General features: G+C 32.6%; 1 protein-coding gene across 1 annotated transcript in view; it reads right to left on the reverse strand.

Annotated features, from left to right (window-relative positions):
• Nucleotides 1-2,105: 2,105 nt before the first annotated feature.
• Nucleotides 2,106-20,679, reverse strand: part of LOC101901722 (lipase 3) — a 29,335-nt gene continuing 10,761 nt past the window's right edge. The window contains exons 2-4 of the mRNA XM_005191178.4: nt 16,642-18,022; nt 3,947-4,672; nt 2,106-2,918 (exon numbers count right to left, since the gene is read on the reverse strand). Of these exons, the coding sequence (XP_005191235.1) occupies nt 2,514-2,918; nt 3,947-4,672; nt 16,642-16,752 (1,242 nt within the window). The 5' untranslated portion in view covers nt 16,753-18,022 and the 3' untranslated portion in view covers nt 2,106-2,513. The remainder of the gene's footprint in view (nt 2,919-3,946; nt 4,673-16,641; nt 18,023-20,679) is intronic.

Raw genomic sequence — 20,679 nt, forward strand, 5'->3', positions numbered from 1 at the left:
ACATCTGAGCGTATTTGAATATAATTTGTCAAATTTATTTTTGTATTTTGTTGGAATCGGAAATACGTATCGTGTTTTGTGCATCAAATATGTGAAATCGGCGGAAAAATATATATATGGGAGCTATATTCAAATCTGAACCGATTTTAATATAATTTGACAAATTTATTTTCTAATCAAAATCCCGTTACATATTCCAAATTTCTTTGGAATCGAACATACATATCGTGTATGGTGCATAAAATACATGAAATCGGTCGAAAATATATATGAGAGCAATATCCAAATCTGAATCGATTTTAATATAATTTGATAAATGTATATTTGTTTTAATTTCCGCTAAACATTCCAAATTTCATTGAAATTAGAGATTCATAGCGTGTTTGGTGCATCAAATACATGAAATCGGTCGAAAATATATATGGGAGCTATATCCAAATCTGAACCGATTTCAATTTAATTTGACAAATTTATTTTGGCTCCCAATTCCGTTACTTATTTTAAATTTCATTACAATTGGAAATACATGTCGTGTTTGGTCCACCAAATACATGAAATCGGCCGAAAATGTATATGGGAGCTATATCCAAATCTGAACCGATTTCAATATAATTTGGAAAATCAATTTTTTAGATAAAATCTATCACACGTTTCAAATTTCATTGAAATTGGGGATACATAGCGTGTTTGGTGCATCAAATGCTTGAAATCGGCCGAAAATATATATGGGAGCTATATCCAAATCTGAACCGATTTCAATATAATTTGGCAAACTTATTTTTGTTCCAAATTCCGTTACGTATTCCAAATTTGGAGACTGTATCTTCAACCAATCAATAGATATGTGCATATAAAATCTAAATTTTTGGGAGGTACCTCCGGTTCTGATGCTATATCTCCAGTTCCAAGTGGAAATTCAAAAATGTATGTAGCCTATGTTACTTTCAGGTGATGTTGCAGTATATATGGAAATTTTCAGGAAAATCTATTCAGCGGTTTTCGAGTCCATAAATTACAAACAAACAAACAAACAAACAAACAAACATACAAACATTTTCCTCTTTTATAGATATAGATGTCTCTGCCATGAGCTGTTACTCTATGTATTGTAGACACAAACCATTTGCTCAAAATGCATTTTGTCTAGTCTTTACCATTTTAGGTCTTTGCCAAAGGTTCCACTTTTCAATTAAATGATAATACTGGATGATTTTTTTGGAAGTTTTTATACGCTCCACCATGGTATGGAGGATATATCAAGTTTGTCATTCCGTACACCTTGAAATATACATTTTAGACCCTATATATTCTTGATCAGCATAAAATTCTATGTCGATTTAGCGATATCCGTCCGTCTATCCGTTTGCGGAAATCACTCTAGCTTCTGAACGAAATGAAGTAGATTGATACAATTGTACTCAAATGTATATTATGTCTGCAGGACTTTTGGTATTGAAAATGGACCAGGTAGGTCCATATTTTGGTATAGCCCCCATATAACGGATATTCGGTATTTTGATGATTTTAGCGATATTATTTACCGAACTTCAAATTTGGTATTTGCAGTTCGTAATGGATACTAGAGCATATGACAGGAGATTGTCTGTGCAGAACCACGTCTTCATATAGCCCCCAAACAACGGTACCTCCCGATATTCAGTATTTTGATGATTTTAACGACATTATTCATCGGAATTGTTTCAAATTTGGTATTTGAAATTCGTATTGAATACTACAGCCTATTACAGAAAATTGTCTGTGCATGTCCAGGTCTTCTTATAGCCCCCCTATAACGGTACCTTTTTTACTTGTTTAAATTTGCAAACTCTCAGTAATTCAGCTGTCGACATTTTTCTCATAATTCGCTCTATTGTTGAGTTAGCAGACAACTTCAGGAACATTTAGTAAAAAAAATTACCAAATATCGAGTGAGCAGACAGAGTTATAATCCCGAACAGAAGGACAGGCCACTAAAGGATTTAAAATTTATTTTTTTTATAAATTTGAAAACTTTAGCAAGTTTTTTTTTTGGTACGGAGTTGCTCTGTTCCAGAACCTGCATGAATGTTAAAATGTTACTACGATACAATGAAACGAAAAGCAGCCTCTTTTAACAGTTTTATTCTTCTTTATTTTATTTTAATTTCTTTTCTTACAACTAAAAATATATTTTCGTAAAAAATCATACATTTAGTTTTTGGGGGTTTTTCATTAATTTCATTAATGTGTTTTTTTCTTTTGTATCATTATTAGTCTCCTCTAAAATACAAATAGTCTGTTTAATAAAGCGCATTTGAACCACTTAAGCATAAAGGATTTGTTGTTGGTTGATTGGTATCTTTGTTGGTTTGTTGAGTTCCTATAAAATAGTATCACTTGTTCGTTGTCATGTTAAAAAATACTTAATAAAATTAATCAAAAAATAGAATATTACAAACAATTATTTACAACATGGTTAATTAAATAGACTACAAACTAAACACTTGGAAAAGTAACCGCGGAATTGCAGAACGCTACATTCTGTGCAGATGATCGTGTGTTTTCTCATAATGTTCGATTTTCTCGATGATCCGATCATTTATCATCTCCTTGACATTTACCGACCACAGGAAATCATAGTGATTCCAATCATCATAGGGTATACGATATAGGTCGGCACATGGCAGCAACGAGGCCAAATACTCGACGTCTTCGACAGCGGACATATAGTCATTGTTGCTGTAATAGAGATTGACACAACTCTTGACGTTGCTCACCTCATAGTGGGGAGGTGTTTCTTGATTGTATTTCTTGAGATTAAGATGTATGCCATGATCGAATTGTTTAAAATCTCCCGAGGTGTACAACTGCAAATAGTGTATAATTTGTGTAGTTGATGCTCCGGCTGGGTGGGTTTCACACACATGAGGCAGCAATGTCTGGAAGGAGGAAAGGGAGAATAGGTTATTAGATTTTAAATAATTCAAAAACAATTATAGAAATTATACTATATCGATTATATTGTTTACTATGGAATGAACTGCCGACAATATGTTTTTCTATAGAATACATTGTCGATAACATGATGTTTTTTAAATAACTGGTCGATAACAAGTTTTTCTGTAGAATATCTTGTCGATAACAAGTTTTCCTATGGAATAACTCATCGATAACAAGTTTTTTTATAGAATATATAGTGGATAGCATGGTGTTATAGAAAAAAGACTAGTCAATAACGAGTTTATCTATAGAATAACTTTACGATATTTTTTTCTATAGAATACATTTTCGATAACAAATATTTGTAAAGAATAACTTCTAAGTTACATGTTTTTCTATAGGATAACATGTCGATAACAAGTCCTTCTATAGAATAACTTGTCGATAACTAGTTGTTCAGTGGAGTAACTTGTTGATAACAAGTTTTTCTATAGAATAAATTGTCGATAATAAGTTTTTCTATAGAATAACTTGTCGATAACTGGTTTTTCTATAGAATAACTTGACGATAACTAGTTTTTCTATAGAATAACTTGTCGATTATAATTTTTCTATAGAATAACTTTTCGATAACAAATATTTCTATAGAATAACTTTTAGGTTACATGTTTTTCTTGGCGATAATTTCTCGATAACAAGTTTTTCTACAGAATAACTTGTCGATAACAAGTTTTTTTATTGAATAACTTATCCATAACAAGCGTTTCTATAGAATAACTTGTGGAAGACAAGCTATTTTTAAGAAAGCTATTTTTAAGACAAAATGTTCATCGAAAAAATTGTATCTTAATAATAAGTAGTCGATTACAAGAAATATGTTGCCGATAACAAGATTTTCCACACGAAAACTTGCCGATAACATGTTTTTCTATAGAATAAACTGTCTATAACAAAACATGTTGTTCTATTTTGTCTACAGAATAACTTTTCGGAGTAACCTAGATTTTTATAATACTAAAATACTTACATGATTCAAATGCCTTGTACCCCAACCACCGATAAAATTCAATATGCCAGAGCATAGAAATTTGAAATGTGAATTTGGCGAACAGATGTATTCACAAAACAATTTCTGGACACTTGTTGTGGGTAGCAGTTCAAAACCGGCCAAGACCATACTCAAGAACGATGGATAACCCAAGAAAATGCCACCAACTTTGGACAATACAAATGAATGATTGCGCATAAAGGCAATGGGCGCCAGCAGATGTACCGTTCGAACTTTCTCATTATACCATGGCATCGAAGACATCAGTACAAAGAAAGTCGTTGTACCCTGCGAATGGGCGACGAAATGTACCGAACCCACACGCGTCTCGTCGAGGACATAATCCAACATGGCTGTTAAATCGTACACACCAATTTCATGCCAACTAAAATTCCAAAAGTCCGATGAATCCGGACGTTTGTGTTTATGCTGGCGAGAATAGGTATTGCCACGGGCATTGCCCATCCATACATCATAGCCCATATCGGCGAACATATAGGCCAGTGAGGTCTCGGGTCCGTTTATAATCCAATCGTCTGAGGCACACAGTATGCCATGTTGAAGGAAGACAACGGGTTTCACGGTGGCATTGTGATAGCGCAGCTTTGGCGAGTCGGGTATGCGATACATGGTCAGAATGTAATCATCATTGGTGTGAACCGTGTGCTCTTCGACGGGATAGTTGTGGTTGGAAATTAATTTCGCCTGAAATATAAGGAATTAAAATAGATTAGAATAATAATGTAAAGGTCAATAACTTTTTAATTACAAGATAAAAATATACTATTTATGTGCCCTGATCTAGAACGTGCAAGATTCTACTAGTTTTGAATATATTTTGATATCATATAGAGAAAATCGGTCATGGCGGTAACAAATTTTCTATAAATTCTATATAAATCTATTTTAGAACTTTTTTCATTTTGTTAGTAAACAGTTTCCCAAAATAAATCAAGCAAAATAAACATTTGGTGGGGAGGTGAATTAATCCGCTCACTCAATTGCTCACAGCTGTCAGCGCGAAAATGAAACATTTGCCTGATGTCGGCTCTTACGTCAATGTCAGATCAATGTTCTCGAAGTGTGCCTAATTCATTTTTGGAAACTTTTTCCTTCTATAAATATCCAATAGCCGAGGTAAATACTACAACATAACCAAAATTGGGGCAAAGGGAATAAATTTAGTTTTCCTAAGTTTGTTAAATAAACATTAGGTTTGTACGATAACAAAATATTTTGTACAAAAAAGTTTAGTAAATGAGAGCGTGTAGAGAGAGAAAATCTTTCTGGAAAAATACTCAGCAATCCAGTTATCCAGTAACGTCAGCTGAATGAAAAACAGCTGTTTTGTGACCAATGCAAAAATATTTACAAATTTCCACGCAATAATTTAATTATTTTTCATATCCATATTTAAAAACTAATTTTGAACTACAAAATTTGTCATTTTGATATGGTTTTCTTAACCGTTTAAAAGTGCAAAGCGTACTTTTGCAAAACAGATTACCTGAGAGAGAAAATTCTCTCAGTACAGATTTATAAGTAAACCCTATTATATAAAAATACATACCTATTGTTTAACATTTTCGTTTTAATGTTAAAACAGCTGATTTTCAATCAGCTGATGTTTCTAAATAATTCCTACCGAGAATATTATCCCAATAAGTGCTCTGTTTCAGAACTGCAAGAATTTACTAATTCTGAACATCTTTTTCGATATCTTAAAACAAAAAAATCAGTTATCGTAGTAAAAACTTTTAAATTATTGCAGTTCTGGAACAGAGCAAAGATTTTTCAAACTTTCAGTAAAGATGAGAGTACATAAAAGGATTTTTTGACTGGCTTGAGTCATCGGCTGTCTTCTTCGTAGAGGAACAAAAGAGTTTTACGTTAACTAAGTTCAATTTTGGTCCTTTGTTCTTTTCCGTAGAAGCCACCCAAAAATCGTTTTATGTATTCCCACCTCACCTCATCTCAGCTCAAATTAACATCTACTAGTTTTGCATTTATTTTTGATATCATAAAAATCTATAAATAAAAAGCTTGCTTGCAGTTTTGGAACAAAGCAATTTGTAATAATATGATCAATGATAAATTTGAGCTTAACGTTTTTACTTAATTAGGTACTTCACATTCTCAGAAATTCCCCCGCAAAAATTGTTAATTCTCATCGATTTATTTCAAAATGCACCTTAAATCCCCTCCCGACTTATTTACGACATGATGTTATAGCTCTATCGTTCATCATTAATCATACCACCTTTCTTTCGGTAAATAAAAAAAGAAAACGCATCAAAATGAAATGCAAAAGATAAAAAAATAAAATCTAATCACGTTTTTCTATCAACAAACCACCATCGGCACTACACCACCGCCAACTATCGGCAATCTATTCTCTCACGATCTTTTAATGGCCCGACCCGGCAAATACACGCGACATACAACCATACCTAGCCCGCTAATTATAAACAACGACAAAAAAAATCAAAAGATAATTAAAATCTTTTATATACATCAACGTCGTCAGCACACATACATAGACAGTTTTGCAAATGCGAAAAAAACAAGAGGCAAAGTCCAATCAGTTCCTCAAAATGTTCAACCGTATATGGCACAGACTGTAAATGGCACTTTGTATAAAAAATTATTATGTATTTGAAAAACAAAAAAGTAAACAACAACAGCAGTAACAATTTATTCATAAAGTGTTGTCAAATTGCAAAAGAGTAACACCCACCTAACACCACCCATAGTTTACCATCAAACAATGATTTAATTGAATAATTTTACAGTCTCTCCCGCGCACATACTCTCTTTTTCTCACGGAGAAATCAAACCACATTTGTCATTCTCCATTTTGGAAAATAATAAAAAACATTACTTTGGCGCTCTTTTTACCTTGACCATTGTGTTCGAAAGCGGAATACCCCTTTTACCACTAAACACCCCCATGTTGTGGATGGCATGACTCTTATCATTGGCACTAACATCATAAAAATTGAGTCACACAAATAGACTTTGTGATGGTCAGGGTACGGAAATAATTATTTTTATTTAATCTATCGGTAAACTAAGTGTTGATAACTAATATGAGTTAAATGCCATATAATCGGATGGAATACATTTGAAAGTATATAATAAAATATATATGTATGTACATCTTAATCGGAATCAATTTCCACTACATTTTTATACCCTACACCACAAGGTGGTCAGGGTATTATGTCTTTGTGCATTTGTTTGTAACAGGCAAAAGGAAACGAGATAGACCCATATTTCCTTTTGATGATCTGCATAGAATCACATTCTGAGTCGATTTATGCATGTCCGTCCGTCCGTCTGTCCGTCCGTCCGTCTGTCCGTCCGTCCGTCCGTCCGTCCGTCTGTCCATGTATTTTTGTAAACAAAGTACAGGTCGCATTTATTGCCCGATCCAGATGAAATTTTGCACAGATCATTTGTTTGGCCCAAGGACGAACCCTATTGAAATTGGAGATAATCGGTCAAAATTTAGATATAGCTCCCACATATATCTTCGTCCGATTTGCCTTCTATTGTGCATCAAACGTGTAATATCAGTCCGAATTGTATGGAATTTTGCATATACAACCAAATTAGGCCTGAAAATAAGTATGCCAAATTTGATCGAAATCGGTTCAGATATAGCTATAGCTCCCATATATATTGTTCATCCGATTTGTTATTTTAGTCCTCCGCTGCCGTAATATGCACTCTGCAACAACAATATTTGGGGAAATATATCAAAAACATCTCAGAAATACATTTGCTAAATTTTATCGAGATCGGTTCAGATTTGGATATAGCTCCCATATATAACTTCGTCCGATTTACCTTTTATGGTACACCAAACGTCTAATATTTGTCCAAATGGGATGGAATTTGGCACATGTGACCGAATTGAGTCTAGAAGCTAGTATGCCAAATTTGGTGAAGATCGGTTCAGATATAGCTATATCTCCCATACATATTGTTCATCCGATTTCTTGTATTTGTTACCCACAGCCGTAATATGCACTCCGTAACAACGATATTCAGGGAAATATATTAAATACAGCTCAGAAATATCTTTTCCAAATTTTATCGCGATCGGTTCAGATTTGTATATAGCTCCCATATATATTTTTATCCGATTTCAAATTAATTGTGCACCAAATGGGAAACACAAGTCCGAATTTAAAAGATACAAATGCTTCGGCATATTTAGTCCTTTGAACTTTAAATTATAATTATGATCATAGCTTGTATGATTGAATTCTCCCATAAAAACTTTTAATTGTTATGCGGAGCTCTACTAAATTAGCAAAGTGGTGTAGGGTATCATAAAGTCGGCCCCGTCCGACTTTAAGACTTTCTTTACTGGTTTAGAGGTATATTTGGGATCTCTCGTACCAAATATCACAAGTTTTAGACGAGATTTGTTACAAATTTCATTCTAAGAATGATTGGTGCAACAAATAGGAAGGAATTATGTATGGGACCTGTATCTTAATCTGGACCGAGAGGTATCGACAAAGTTTGACAGGGGTATTTATAGGCTGCATGTGCTTTTTTGTACCAAATATTATAGGACACTCATTATGGCTTTAGGAATGTCATAATATTAAATCGGATGAAACATATCTATGTAAGCACTTTTACTACAATAAATGATTTTTTATGATTTTGAAAAAACTTTATAGAACTAGTAGATTCTTACAGGTACTGGACAGACCATAAAGGTGGGAATACATAAAGCCGGTATCTGGCTGGCTTCTTCGGAAATGAAATGATCAAAGGAGCCTAGTGTCAAAATCGAACTACGTCAACCTAAAACTCCTTTTTTTATATACGAAGAAGCCAGCTAAATATGCGCTTTATGTATTTCCACCCTAAGTCTTTAGAATTATTCACCAAATCTTAAGGTGGAAGCACATAAAGTGCTTTTTTTTGACTTGCAAAAGTTTCCGGCTGACTTCTTCATAAAATAACAAAGGAGCCTAGAGCCAAAATCGAACTAAGCCAACCTAAAACTCTTTTGTTCCTCTACGAATGCCAGTCAATCGCATGTTGTTATGATATGTATTTATTGAACAATTTTTACAAATTTGAATAATTTGTCATTCAAAAATTTCCATTCCAAAATGAACTGTCATTGTCCCAGCAGCTGTGTTGATGCGATTACCTGTATTCTTCTACCATGCCAAGTTATTTATGTATCCTCACCTTTACACATTTACTTAGAGCACGTTTAGACTACTAAATCTAGTCGATTTCAAATGTCAATTCCATAGCGTCTACCATGGTAGAAAAATATAAGTAGACGCGTCGCCACAGCTGCTGGGACAATGAACTGTCAAACTAATCTTAGAATTGAAAATGTTGAATGAAAAATTATTTAAATTTGTAAAAAATTTTGAAAAACGCGAATTATATTAGCCTCCGAATGACGTAGTATAAAAAAACTTATAAAAATCTACTTATATTTGAAAAAACATTTACATTTTTGACATATCAATGCTCCCAAGCGTTGATTCATCTACCTGTATTCTTCTGCAATGGCGTCTACGTTACGTAAATCATATTCATAAATCCAGAGGACATTATTTGACGTCGACACAGCTGCTGAATGAAAAATTATTCAAATTCGTTAAAAAGGTTAAAAAATGCATGTCATAAGAACCTCCAAATGGCGTCGAATAAGAAAACATATAAAAAATTATTTATTTCAAAAAAAAAAATAAAATTTTGACACATCGATGTTCCTAAGCGTTGATGCATCCATGGTACAATGATGAGGTAGAAAAGCTTCGTAAAACTAGAGAAATGCAGCCCTAAGGCTATGCCCGCTTCCGGTCAGAATTACTCAAAATTATATGCAACAAGTTGTTTTCATTTATTTGTCAATTTATTGTCAAAATGAGTGAAAGATGAATGCAATGCCTGGATGTTCTCTCAAAAATATGTTCCTAAGTTTTTCTGGTAAATCTGGGCGCCCCGAAATTTAAGTTCCTTCCAATCGTTGATTCTGAAAATATTTTGTTTTTATTTTTCAAAACAATAAATACATACACAAAATTGGCAGAAGTTGGGCACACTTAGAAAAAAGTTGTAATCAGCTGGTAGCTCTACCTTACCATTTTATTGTACCACGGATGCATTCTGCACCTGTATTCTTCCACCATGGTATACGCTATGGAATTAGCATTTAAAATCGAGTGGATTTTGTAATTCTAAACGTACTTTTACATTATTAATTTAACTGTGCGTGTCAATCTTGTTTTTCTAAAACAAAAACGCCTACATGACATTAATAAAAGAAAGTTCAAATGAACCTACAACTGATACTTTCCATAAAAGTACCTTTGTCCTGGGGATTAACCAAGTAATCATATCTACACATATATACGTAATACAGATATAGTTCCATGGAATATAACATGATCGAACACTTGTTCGATTAAGTTTCTTGTTTTGGGTTTTTTATAACCACACCGGCAAACTTTCTTTGCAAACAATGCGGAATTTGTTGTATTCGTTTTTTTTTTATAAAAATACTGTGCGTAATACTTGTGTTTGCCGGAGGTCTCCTGATAATTTTCAAGTATTCTTCATGGGGAGGTTTATTCTCATTTATAGTTTTTTTTGTGATAATGGTACTTATGTATTGTAGTTATAGTAAATGTTGGTCAAGAGAAATTTCTAATCATTTGTTGTTTTATAGAAAGTCACAAGATAATGTTTTAGTATTTTTGCGTTTTTTAGGCTACATGCAGTACAAGCCCCCTCGTTATCTATCTTCGATGAGCTCATGTTCGCCGCATTAAATAATCTGTTTGGCGTTGTTGCAAAAACGGGTTCAGAGCAAATTATTTATGGAACAATTTCAAATTTTTTGCGCATTAGTTTTTGAATGCAATCAAATTTATTTGACGAAATATTTAACATTTTTGGAAGAATAATTCACTTTAATTGGGGAAAAGTGGTGAACGTAATTTTAACGAATGCAGTATTGGTGCAATATGGCAGAAAGAAAATACCGGATTCTTTAATAGCACCCGAATTTAAAGTTGAAAATAAATATCGAATGATGCTGTTATATGCTAATTTTAATGTGAATTGGGTTACTTAATCAGAATTTGCGAAAAATTGTTAACGGAAAAGTTTTTGCTTCTAGAATATTTATTTTTATTGGTGTAAACATAGTACCATGAAATAAAGGTAACCTCATTTCAATTAGCATTCCCAGCTCTGCATTTTCTGTAATTTACCTTGTCAAATTTTAATGCATAAAAACAGTTGCCATCTCTGATTTTGTGTCTATACAATGGATTTATATGAATATAGATTTTGACAATGAGATGTTGTGAAATGTATAAATTTGAAAAAATTGTAAACATATGATTACATGCATGACTTTATCTTCTTATTTCTACCATGGTAGCTCCTTATTTTGACTTGTCTATATCTTTTTTAAAAATCATAACTTCTTGTTGTTCTCACTGCGTCTTATTTATCCTGTACACACAAGTTTCAAATTATAACTGATTTCAAACAATTGCTATAATCCTCATTTAAAGTCATTGGTATTTTCAAATTATTCTAAGGAATTCCAATCAATTTATGATACTTTTCAATATATAATAGAATAATATATATATGAAAATCGTTTACAAACTTATGTAATATATAACGCCATCAAGAAAACTCATAAATTTTTTATCTAACCACCAAAGGAAAAAATGGACTTTAAAACCTCATGAGGAGATACCCTCAGTAATATCTTATCTTTTTCTATTTATAAAAAGGTTCCGCGTAATTTAAACGTAAAAAATGAAACCATAAACAAATGTCTGCGTCTACGTTTCGGGTCATTGAATGGATACATAGACTTTGATAAATTGAATGGAAGCGGAAAAGCAAAACAAAATTTCCTACCGGTAAAAGAAGAAATTTGTCGCCAAAGAGAGATTATATAGCGTTTGGTGGATAATTCAATATAATGTCGGTGCCTTAGATGTACAGTGGGTAAAAAATAGCTAAAAATGCCTAAAGGCGAAAGTATATAAAAGGCTTGTTTTGTCTGACTTAAGTCATAGGCTGGCTTCTACGTAGAGGAACATAAAATTTTTAAGGTGAGAATAGGTGAGAATACGCTTTTCTGACTGGCCTACCTTATTGGCTGGCTTCTTCGGAAAAGAACAAAGGAGCCTAGGGACGAAATCGAACTAAGTCAACCTAAACTTCTGTGTTCCTCTATGGAGAAGCCAGGCGGTGAGTTAATCAGTCAAAAAAGACTTTTTTGTTTTCTCCCCCTAAGATTGATTTAGTTCGATTTCGGTCCTACGCTCCTTTGTTCTTTTCTGGAGAAGCTAGCCGATGACTTAACCCAGTCAAAAAAGCGTTATATCTAAAAATGTGTTGCCCCTTTTTTGATTTTTTTATTCGCATACCCTGCATACTTATTGCATTTATTATTTGTTTATACATTATTCATTTGGTTTCTGTCTAAATACAATATTCATAGGTTTATCGTTGAGGAAATTAAAAATGAATGCAGCAAAAGCAATTACTACAAAATAATCGTATATAATTGTAAACAAATTATTGTAAACATTTGCATAATAAATAATAACAATGGCAATAGAATGTGTGTAGTTTCAAAGAGGCACATTCTTTTCTTGACGAGCAATGGGGATATAACATTTGATGTTACCGTTACCATGCGTGAGAGAATTTTCTCTTTCACGTCCAAATATCGAAAAAAGTTATCGAATAAAACATATACAAATCTATATAATTTTGAAAAATCATTTAAAAATTTTTGACATATCGATGTTCCCAAGCGTTGATGCATCTACCTGCACTCATCTACCATGGGCAATAAAAAATATTTTCAGGGAGAAAGCTCTAATGTAAACATGCTACTAGTTTTACAAAGAAAAATTTAATATCTAACATGGTAGAAGAATATAGGTAGACGCGTCGACACAGCTGCTGGGACAATGAACTGTCAAACCAATTTTGGAATTGAAAATGTTGAATGAAAAACTATTTAAATTTGTAAAAATTGTTGAAAAGCGCGAATTATAATGGCCTCCGACTGACGTAGCATAAGAAAACATATAAAAATCTACTTTTATTTGAAAAAAAACATTTAAATCTTTTTGGCATATCAATGCTCCCAACCGTTGATGCATCTACCTGTATTCTTCTGCCATGGTATCTAATATTCACCAAATTCTCAATTGTAATCTTACAATATAAGAAACTTTTTTTGTTGTATAAAAATTATAATATATATTTTAATATATTTTAGAATTTATATTTTGCTGGCGATGACCTACTTTTCAAAAATATATTTAGGTCGGAAGGTATCGAAATACTTAAGAGCAAATATATTTTAAGCACACTTAGATAAAACATATAAAAAGTATATGTATAGAAATGTTTATGTTATGTTGCGACAAATTTAATTGATGAGCAAAAAAATATATTTATATTTAGTAAAATAATATAAGTAATAATAGAGAATCTCACTACAGGCGTTGGAAAAATACTGCAAATACTGAAAGGAATACTTTCCCAGTTTTGTATTTTTTGAAATATTGCGTTTGAGGTCGTCAAAAAATAAAATATAAGTTGTAACATGGTAGAATTAAGAAGGTAAAGTTATGCAGTCATATTTTTTATTATTTTTTTCAAAATTATTCATTTGACAACATCTCATTCTCAAAATGTATATTCATAAATCCATTGTATATACACAAATCAGAGATGGGAACCTACTTTCTATGCTGTGAAATTTGACATGGTAAATTACAGAAAATGCAAAGATGGGAATGCTCATTTAAAATGAATTTACTTTTTTAATATTACCATGATATTAAACAAGTATTTTTAAAAATTACCAGTACGGCAAGAATTCAAAAATATGTCATAATAATCCATGACTAATCAAATTTATTAAAAATTGTTTTCAACAAAATTTTGAGAGCTCCCTGTAAAAACCTGCAGGCAACCAGCTGATATGTCAACACAAAATCATTTGTCCGTTATCGAAACAAGCAATGCACGAAAAAATGTACGCTTTTTCAAATAAAAAAGGAAATGAACCAAAAAGAGGGACATTCCCCCTTTTAAACTTTGTTCTCTAAAGGGATTTCTAAAAAATTAATCACCGGGTGAAGAAAAATGTTGCAAGTGTTTGCAATAATGTAGGCGTGTCTGTTTAGCCAACAATTTGTAACAAAATTTGCACATTGTTACTGGAAGTCGTCTGTTAACACAACATTGCTGCAAAAGAGAGCGATTCGAGAGAGAAATTTTAACAGTTCTTTCATTGAGAGTTTGCTGGTTAAATCGCTTCTGCTCCTTCTGTTGGTTTGTATATTATTTTGGAAATCAGAAAAATTATTGTTTTATTTTTCGGATTTTTGAGTGATTCAATTCTTTCTATGGTGAGAAATTGTTATGTTTGTTATGAGTTCCTTCTGTTCACTTTTCATAGTTATCTGGGAAAGGATAATAAAACTACCTTGCTCACCCAGAAAGAAGCTGTTGGACAATTCCAGGCAGGCCTTCTGTGTTTACAGTTCATTTTCAGTAATAATTGTTACAAATTTTCGGGTAACCAGACAAACTTATGACAATTATCGATAAGACCAATTCTTTAATTTCTAACTGGAAAAGACCCTAGTTTACAGGTAAGTTGGCGAAAATAAAGGTGAGAACACAGAGAACAATTTTTTTACTTGCTTAAGTAATCGGCTGGCTTCTTTGTAAGAGAATAGAGGAGTTTCAGGTCGACTTAGTTTGATTTTGGCCCATAATTGATACTTGTTCACCCTTTGAGTCTTTGTTCGTTTACGATGACTCATGGTAGAAGAATATAGGTAGACGCGTCGACATGAGCTGTCAAACCAATTTTGTAATTGAAAATGTTGAATGAAAATTTATTTTCAAGAATATAGGTAGATGCATCAACGTTTGAGATCATTGATATGTCAAAAATTTTAAAGTGTTTTGTCAAAAATAAGCAGATTTTTATATTTTTTCTTATACGGCGCAAATCGGAGGTTGTAATGTTGTGCATTTTTCCACAATTTTTATAAATTTCAATACTTTTTCAATCAAGATTTTCAATTCCAAAATCGGTTTGACAGTTCATTGTCCCAGCAGCTGCGTCGATGCGACTACCTGTATTCTTCAACCATGCATGTTTGTAAGAGAACAGAGGAGTTTTAGGTCGGCTTAGTTCGATTTTGACCATTAAATGATACTTGTTCACTCTACGAGTCCTTGTTCGTTTACGATGACTTGAGCCCATGGTATAAGAATGCAGGTAGATGCATCAAAGCTTAAGAACATTGATATGTCAACAATTTAATTTTTTTGAAATATTACGTTTTCTTATACAACGTCACTGGGAGCTTATTAAAATGAGCGTATTTTAACAATTTTTATAAATTTGAATAATTTTTCACTCAAAAATTGGTTAGATAGTTCAGCAGCTGTGTCGATGCGTCTACCTGTATCCTTCTACCATGCCTTAGCCAGTAAAATAAGCTTTCTTTTTATTCTCACATTAAAATAGTCGTAATTCCACAATTTTGCCAACTTTTACTTCTTTTTATGTAAGAATTTTGCGTTCGAAAGGTAGGGAATCCCAGAGAGAAGCCCACTATTGGTAAGTATTAAAATATATTTTTAAAAATCCACAAATATGGTAAATATTGAAAAGTATTTTTAATAACAAGCCAATCTGGTAAACGAAGCAATCTGGTAAGTATTGAAATGTATTTCTCATACATATAAGTAAGTATGATAAGTATTCAAAGATTTTTAAAAATCTTAATTAGCTGGTAAGTATTTAAATTAATTTTTTGAAGTCCACAAAAAGAGTATTTATTGAAATGTATTAAAAAAAAAAACAATCTGGTAAATAGCTAATATGTATTTTCAATAATAAACCAATCTGGTGAGTATTAATTAATTCGAGAGATTCTCAAAAACGAACCAATCTGGTAGGTATTGAAATATATTTAAAAAATCTACGACTAATTAAAAAGTATTAAAAATAATTTAACTCATCTGGTAAGTATAAAATAAATGTTTTAAAAAATCTCCGATTAAAGTATCTAAAGAGGATTTCCAATGACAAACAAATGTGATAAGTACTAAAATATATATATTTCTTAGATCCACGATTAAGGTATCTAAGGAGTATTTCCAATCATTATGCAATGTGGTAAGTACTAAAATATTCTTTTTTAAATCCACGTTTAAAGTATATAAAAAGATTTTCAAAAATCACGACTCTGGTATGTACTTAAAAACCCCACAAAACGTCTACCACTCTTGTAAATATTTAAAATTCATGACTGTGGTAGTTATTACAAAATTCGTAACTAGTTTTAAAGTAGGTAAGCAATTAAAAATTCTGTTGTTGCAAAATCGTTTGTTTATTTTTTATACAAAATTTAATGTTTATTTTTATAAAAACTAACAATAAATAAGCGCAAATAAAAGTATTTTAAAACGTCTAGGTAAGATTTAAATGTGATTAGTTTTAATTAAAAAAAGTTCCGAAATAATTTATAGAAGTGCATTTGGTGCAACTGACCAAATTCTTGTTTTTTTTTCACATTCTTATCTTTATTCATTGCATTACTTACCGTCATTTTGAAGGCATACACCTGAGGCAATCCATCAAAGAGCAATAGCATAGCTGCTAATGTCAGACACATCCAGATATTTTTACACTTTAAATGGACCGCGTTAAACATGATGGCTGGCGGAGCTTTGTTTGATTAGACAGCAGGAAAAAAAATATGGTTTACAAAAGTGTTGTAATATTGTATCACTTTTTGTTGTAATCTTTTTGGTATTGTTTTTGTTTTTTTTTTCGTTGCTAATATTTGTTAATAGTCGTAACAGTAGCTATAGCTCAATGACCAGCTATGGCAATAAAAAGTTTTGTAACTCGCTGTGATTTTTTTTTTTGGATTTTTGCAATAGAGTTTTGATGTGAAAAAAATTGAATGTAAGTAGGCAGACAGTTTTGCTTCGATTTGCAGTGGGTAGTGGTGGTAGCTGGAAACACTTGTTGCCGGTCGATGGTTAGTTTTAGTAGTTTGACTAGCTTCTGGTTTGCTGAAGTTGTTTGAATGTGCCCGTTCCAAAAACGCTAACAAAATTGTTGACCCACTTTATTTGGTTCGACTTGAGGGTATTTTTATGCGCTTTATTTGCTGGCGTTTAGTATGTCTACCAGTGGTGCTACCCCAACACCAACTGTTCAATGAATCCAATGTACAATTGTTAAATAAGAAATCATTCGGGTGGTGTTACGTCTTGAAGAGATGAGTTGTGGAGTTGAGGGGAGAAAAAAAACACCCTCGCTCGGCAATCGTTTCAATTCAATCAATCACTGGTTATTTTCGGAGCTATTAAAGAACAGAGCAACAACAACCAAAATCGTATCGTATGATAATATGATTCTATTGATTAGGACACCGGCACCAGTAAGGAAACTTATTTTCCGAACGTTGTTTTGTACTCCACGAAGATTTGTCGTCAAATGACAGCCTGCGTCCACTTGATTCCAGTTGTACCTCTCAAGGCGTTGAACAATTAATGCAATTCATTATTTTATTAATATGTGTTATTAAATGTTAGTGTTTTTTGTTGCTGTTTTGCAAATGAGAAAACAAAAAGCCGAACACATTCAAATATCACCGCAAACGCACTTCGCCCGTATATTTGAATGCGTGAAGCGTGGCGTTATACTGATAAGAACTCTTTCGGCTTTGGGTTTTTTTCTTCGTATTGTTATTATTTTGTTTTATTGATTATTATTGTTGTTGTTGGTTTTTGTTTTGCTTAATGTCCGTCCTTCTCTCACAATCATCAACTCTTGCTATTATTGATTTGCTAGCATGACGTATTCGCTAATGTTCTGCATGCGTGATTTTTACCAATGTATTGGTTTAATTTTGTTAGTTTGATTTGGTTCTTCTTTGCGCTGCCTTCTCTTTGGGTTCAAAGTTCACGGTTCTGTAAGAAATCATAAGGAAAGAAATAAAAATATTGATAAAGTGATAGTTAAATTATAAGTTTTCTGAGTGATATCTTAGAACGGAATAAATGGAATTGTAAATTTTCGGATTATATTCAGATATTAACCAATTTTGCAAATGACGTTTTTAGTCATAAAATCCAAGATAATAATGCCTAATTAAAAGTAGTCATTTTAAATCTACCCGATTTCTAAATTCTACTTGTTTATACTACTTTGAAATGATATAAAATCCCAGTCAGCAGATCTTTCGATACAACATTGGATTTTAAGTCAATTTGGGAGGATTAAACACATAAATCGAGATAATATCCTTAATCATGGTATGGGGGCAAAGGCTGAACGGGCTGTAACTTAGTCTTTTACTCAAAGAGGTTATCTGATGTGTAAAAAAAAAAAAAAAAAAAAAAAAAAAAATGAGACGGCAATCGAAAATCGGGGGCATATCCATTTTTTATATCCTGTGCCATATGACTATAGAGGGTATATATAATTTGATACGGCCAAAACGTACTTCATCGAAATAAAGGTTTTAGACCCTAGGTCTCTTTGGACCAATTAGCGATGTCGTCCGTCCGTCCATCTGTCTGTATGGCTGGTGCGCAAAATAACTCTCGAAGGGAGTATTCGATTTGAACCAAACTTGGTAATATTATTGTAAAACTTAGATCGTTTTCAAACTCCTTCTGGTACCTCCCCCCACAAAATATCAAAATAAAATAAAAAAAAAATAATAAAAATAATATACTACCCAGAAAGAGAAGGGATAACCCGATTTTGCTTCAATTTTGTAAATCCTAATATCTTTATAAGTGCGAAAATGGACAATATAGATCATCAAGTACCTCCCCCACAAAAGGTCAAAATTTTGAGTATCCATGAAGCTCATAAAATGCGAAATTAACATTCGACAATTCAGTATTTTCATCAACACAAGAATGGTTATAAAGATGGTACAGAATATAAGGAGGTACCGGTATATCCCCCATATACGAAGACCTGAACTTGCATTTTATGGCATAGATTGTAGTTCCTATTACGAACTCTAAATACGAACTTTGAAACAATTCCGGCGAATAATGTCTCTAAAATCGTAAAAATATCGAATATCAGGGCATACCGTTGTATGTGGGCTATATGATATTGTGGACCTATATAGACATTTCTCTTCCGGGGGGTAAAATGCTTAAAGAGGACTTCTAGTACGGATTTTAGACAATTACATTGAAAAATGTAGCTAAAATCATGAAAATACTGAATATAGAGTGGTGCCGTTATATGGGAGATATACAGGGTGAGATAAACAAGTTAAAAAGTATCAGTCGGTATTGCCGACAGATATATACCCTCAGCCTATGTTCGATTAAATAATCAAAATATATTTGACTAGTGTTACAATTATTCAAACGTTTGGACCACTATGGAGCAGGTTCCGAAGGAATGGACCAATATTGTCCATTTCGTATCGTATATATAAATATTCCGACGTTCCTGGTATGGATTATATCGACTAACTCCTTCACTTTATATGAGATATGTAATAATTTTCAGAAAATGTTAAAACGTGCGTGATGTACCAGATAGAGTCCACCGAAATATTCCATTTTTATACTTCATCTGATACAAATAAAAAATATTGAGCGAAATATTGGGCAAAATTACAAGAAAGGATATTTATTTCCAATTTTATGCGAAATCATAAATTCCGATAAATTTCATAATCATATCAGGCTTCTTATTGAGAGAAATATTTGAGCATAGCAAGTAGTAAAGAAATGCTAAATTGTTTCGAAAGTTATGACAGATAAAATTATTGAAAATTGTGACCCTTTGTGGGTGAAGTACCGGAAGGGGTTCGCAGATATATATCAACTTCACAACAGATCTTGTGTTGGCAAAAATATTTGTATGTGTGAAATTTGAAGAGAGTTGGATGCTTATTTCGCTTTATTTGAGCGCTTTGTTTTTCAAAATCTTGATCCCTATGTATGGGAGGGGTACCAGAAGAAATGGTTCGATCTATACCACCTTTATAACAGATCTTGTGTTGATGGAAATATTGAGATGTGCCAAGTGTAAATGGAATCGGATGTTAATTTGGCGTTTTATGAGCTTCATGGATATTTAAAATTTCGACACTTTGTGGGGGAGGTACCAGAAGGAGTGGACCGATACATTCCATGTCAACACCAGATCTTGGGTTTATGAAAATATTGGAATGTGTGAAATTTGAAGACTCTCGGACCCTTACATCACATTTTATAAGAGTTATAATTATTCAAAATGTTGACCCTTTGTGGGTGAGGTACTTGATGGAGTGGACCGATGCTGTCCATTTTAGCACCTGACCTAGGACTGACACAAATATTAGGGTTTGTAAGGTTAGAGAAAAATCGGATAATCGTTTCTTTTTCTGTGCAAAAAATATATTTTATATACATATTTTTTTTTTAATTTCGACCTTTTGTGGAGGAGGTACCAAAAGGAATGGACCGATGTATTCACTCTTAACACCAGACCTTAGGTTAATAAAAATATTGTGATGTGTGAAATTTGAAGACAATCAGTCTCTTAGATCACATTTTATAAGAGTTATAATTATTCAAAATTTTGACCCTTTGTGGGGGAGGTATTT

Source organism: Musca domestica, unplaced genomic scaffold (genome assembly GCF_030504385.1).
Source record: "Musca domestica strain aabys unplaced genomic scaffold, Musca_domestica.polishedcontigs.V.1.1 7, whole genome shotgun sequence".
Lineage (NCBI taxonomy): Eukaryota > Metazoa > Arthropoda > Insecta > Diptera > Muscidae > Musca > Musca domestica.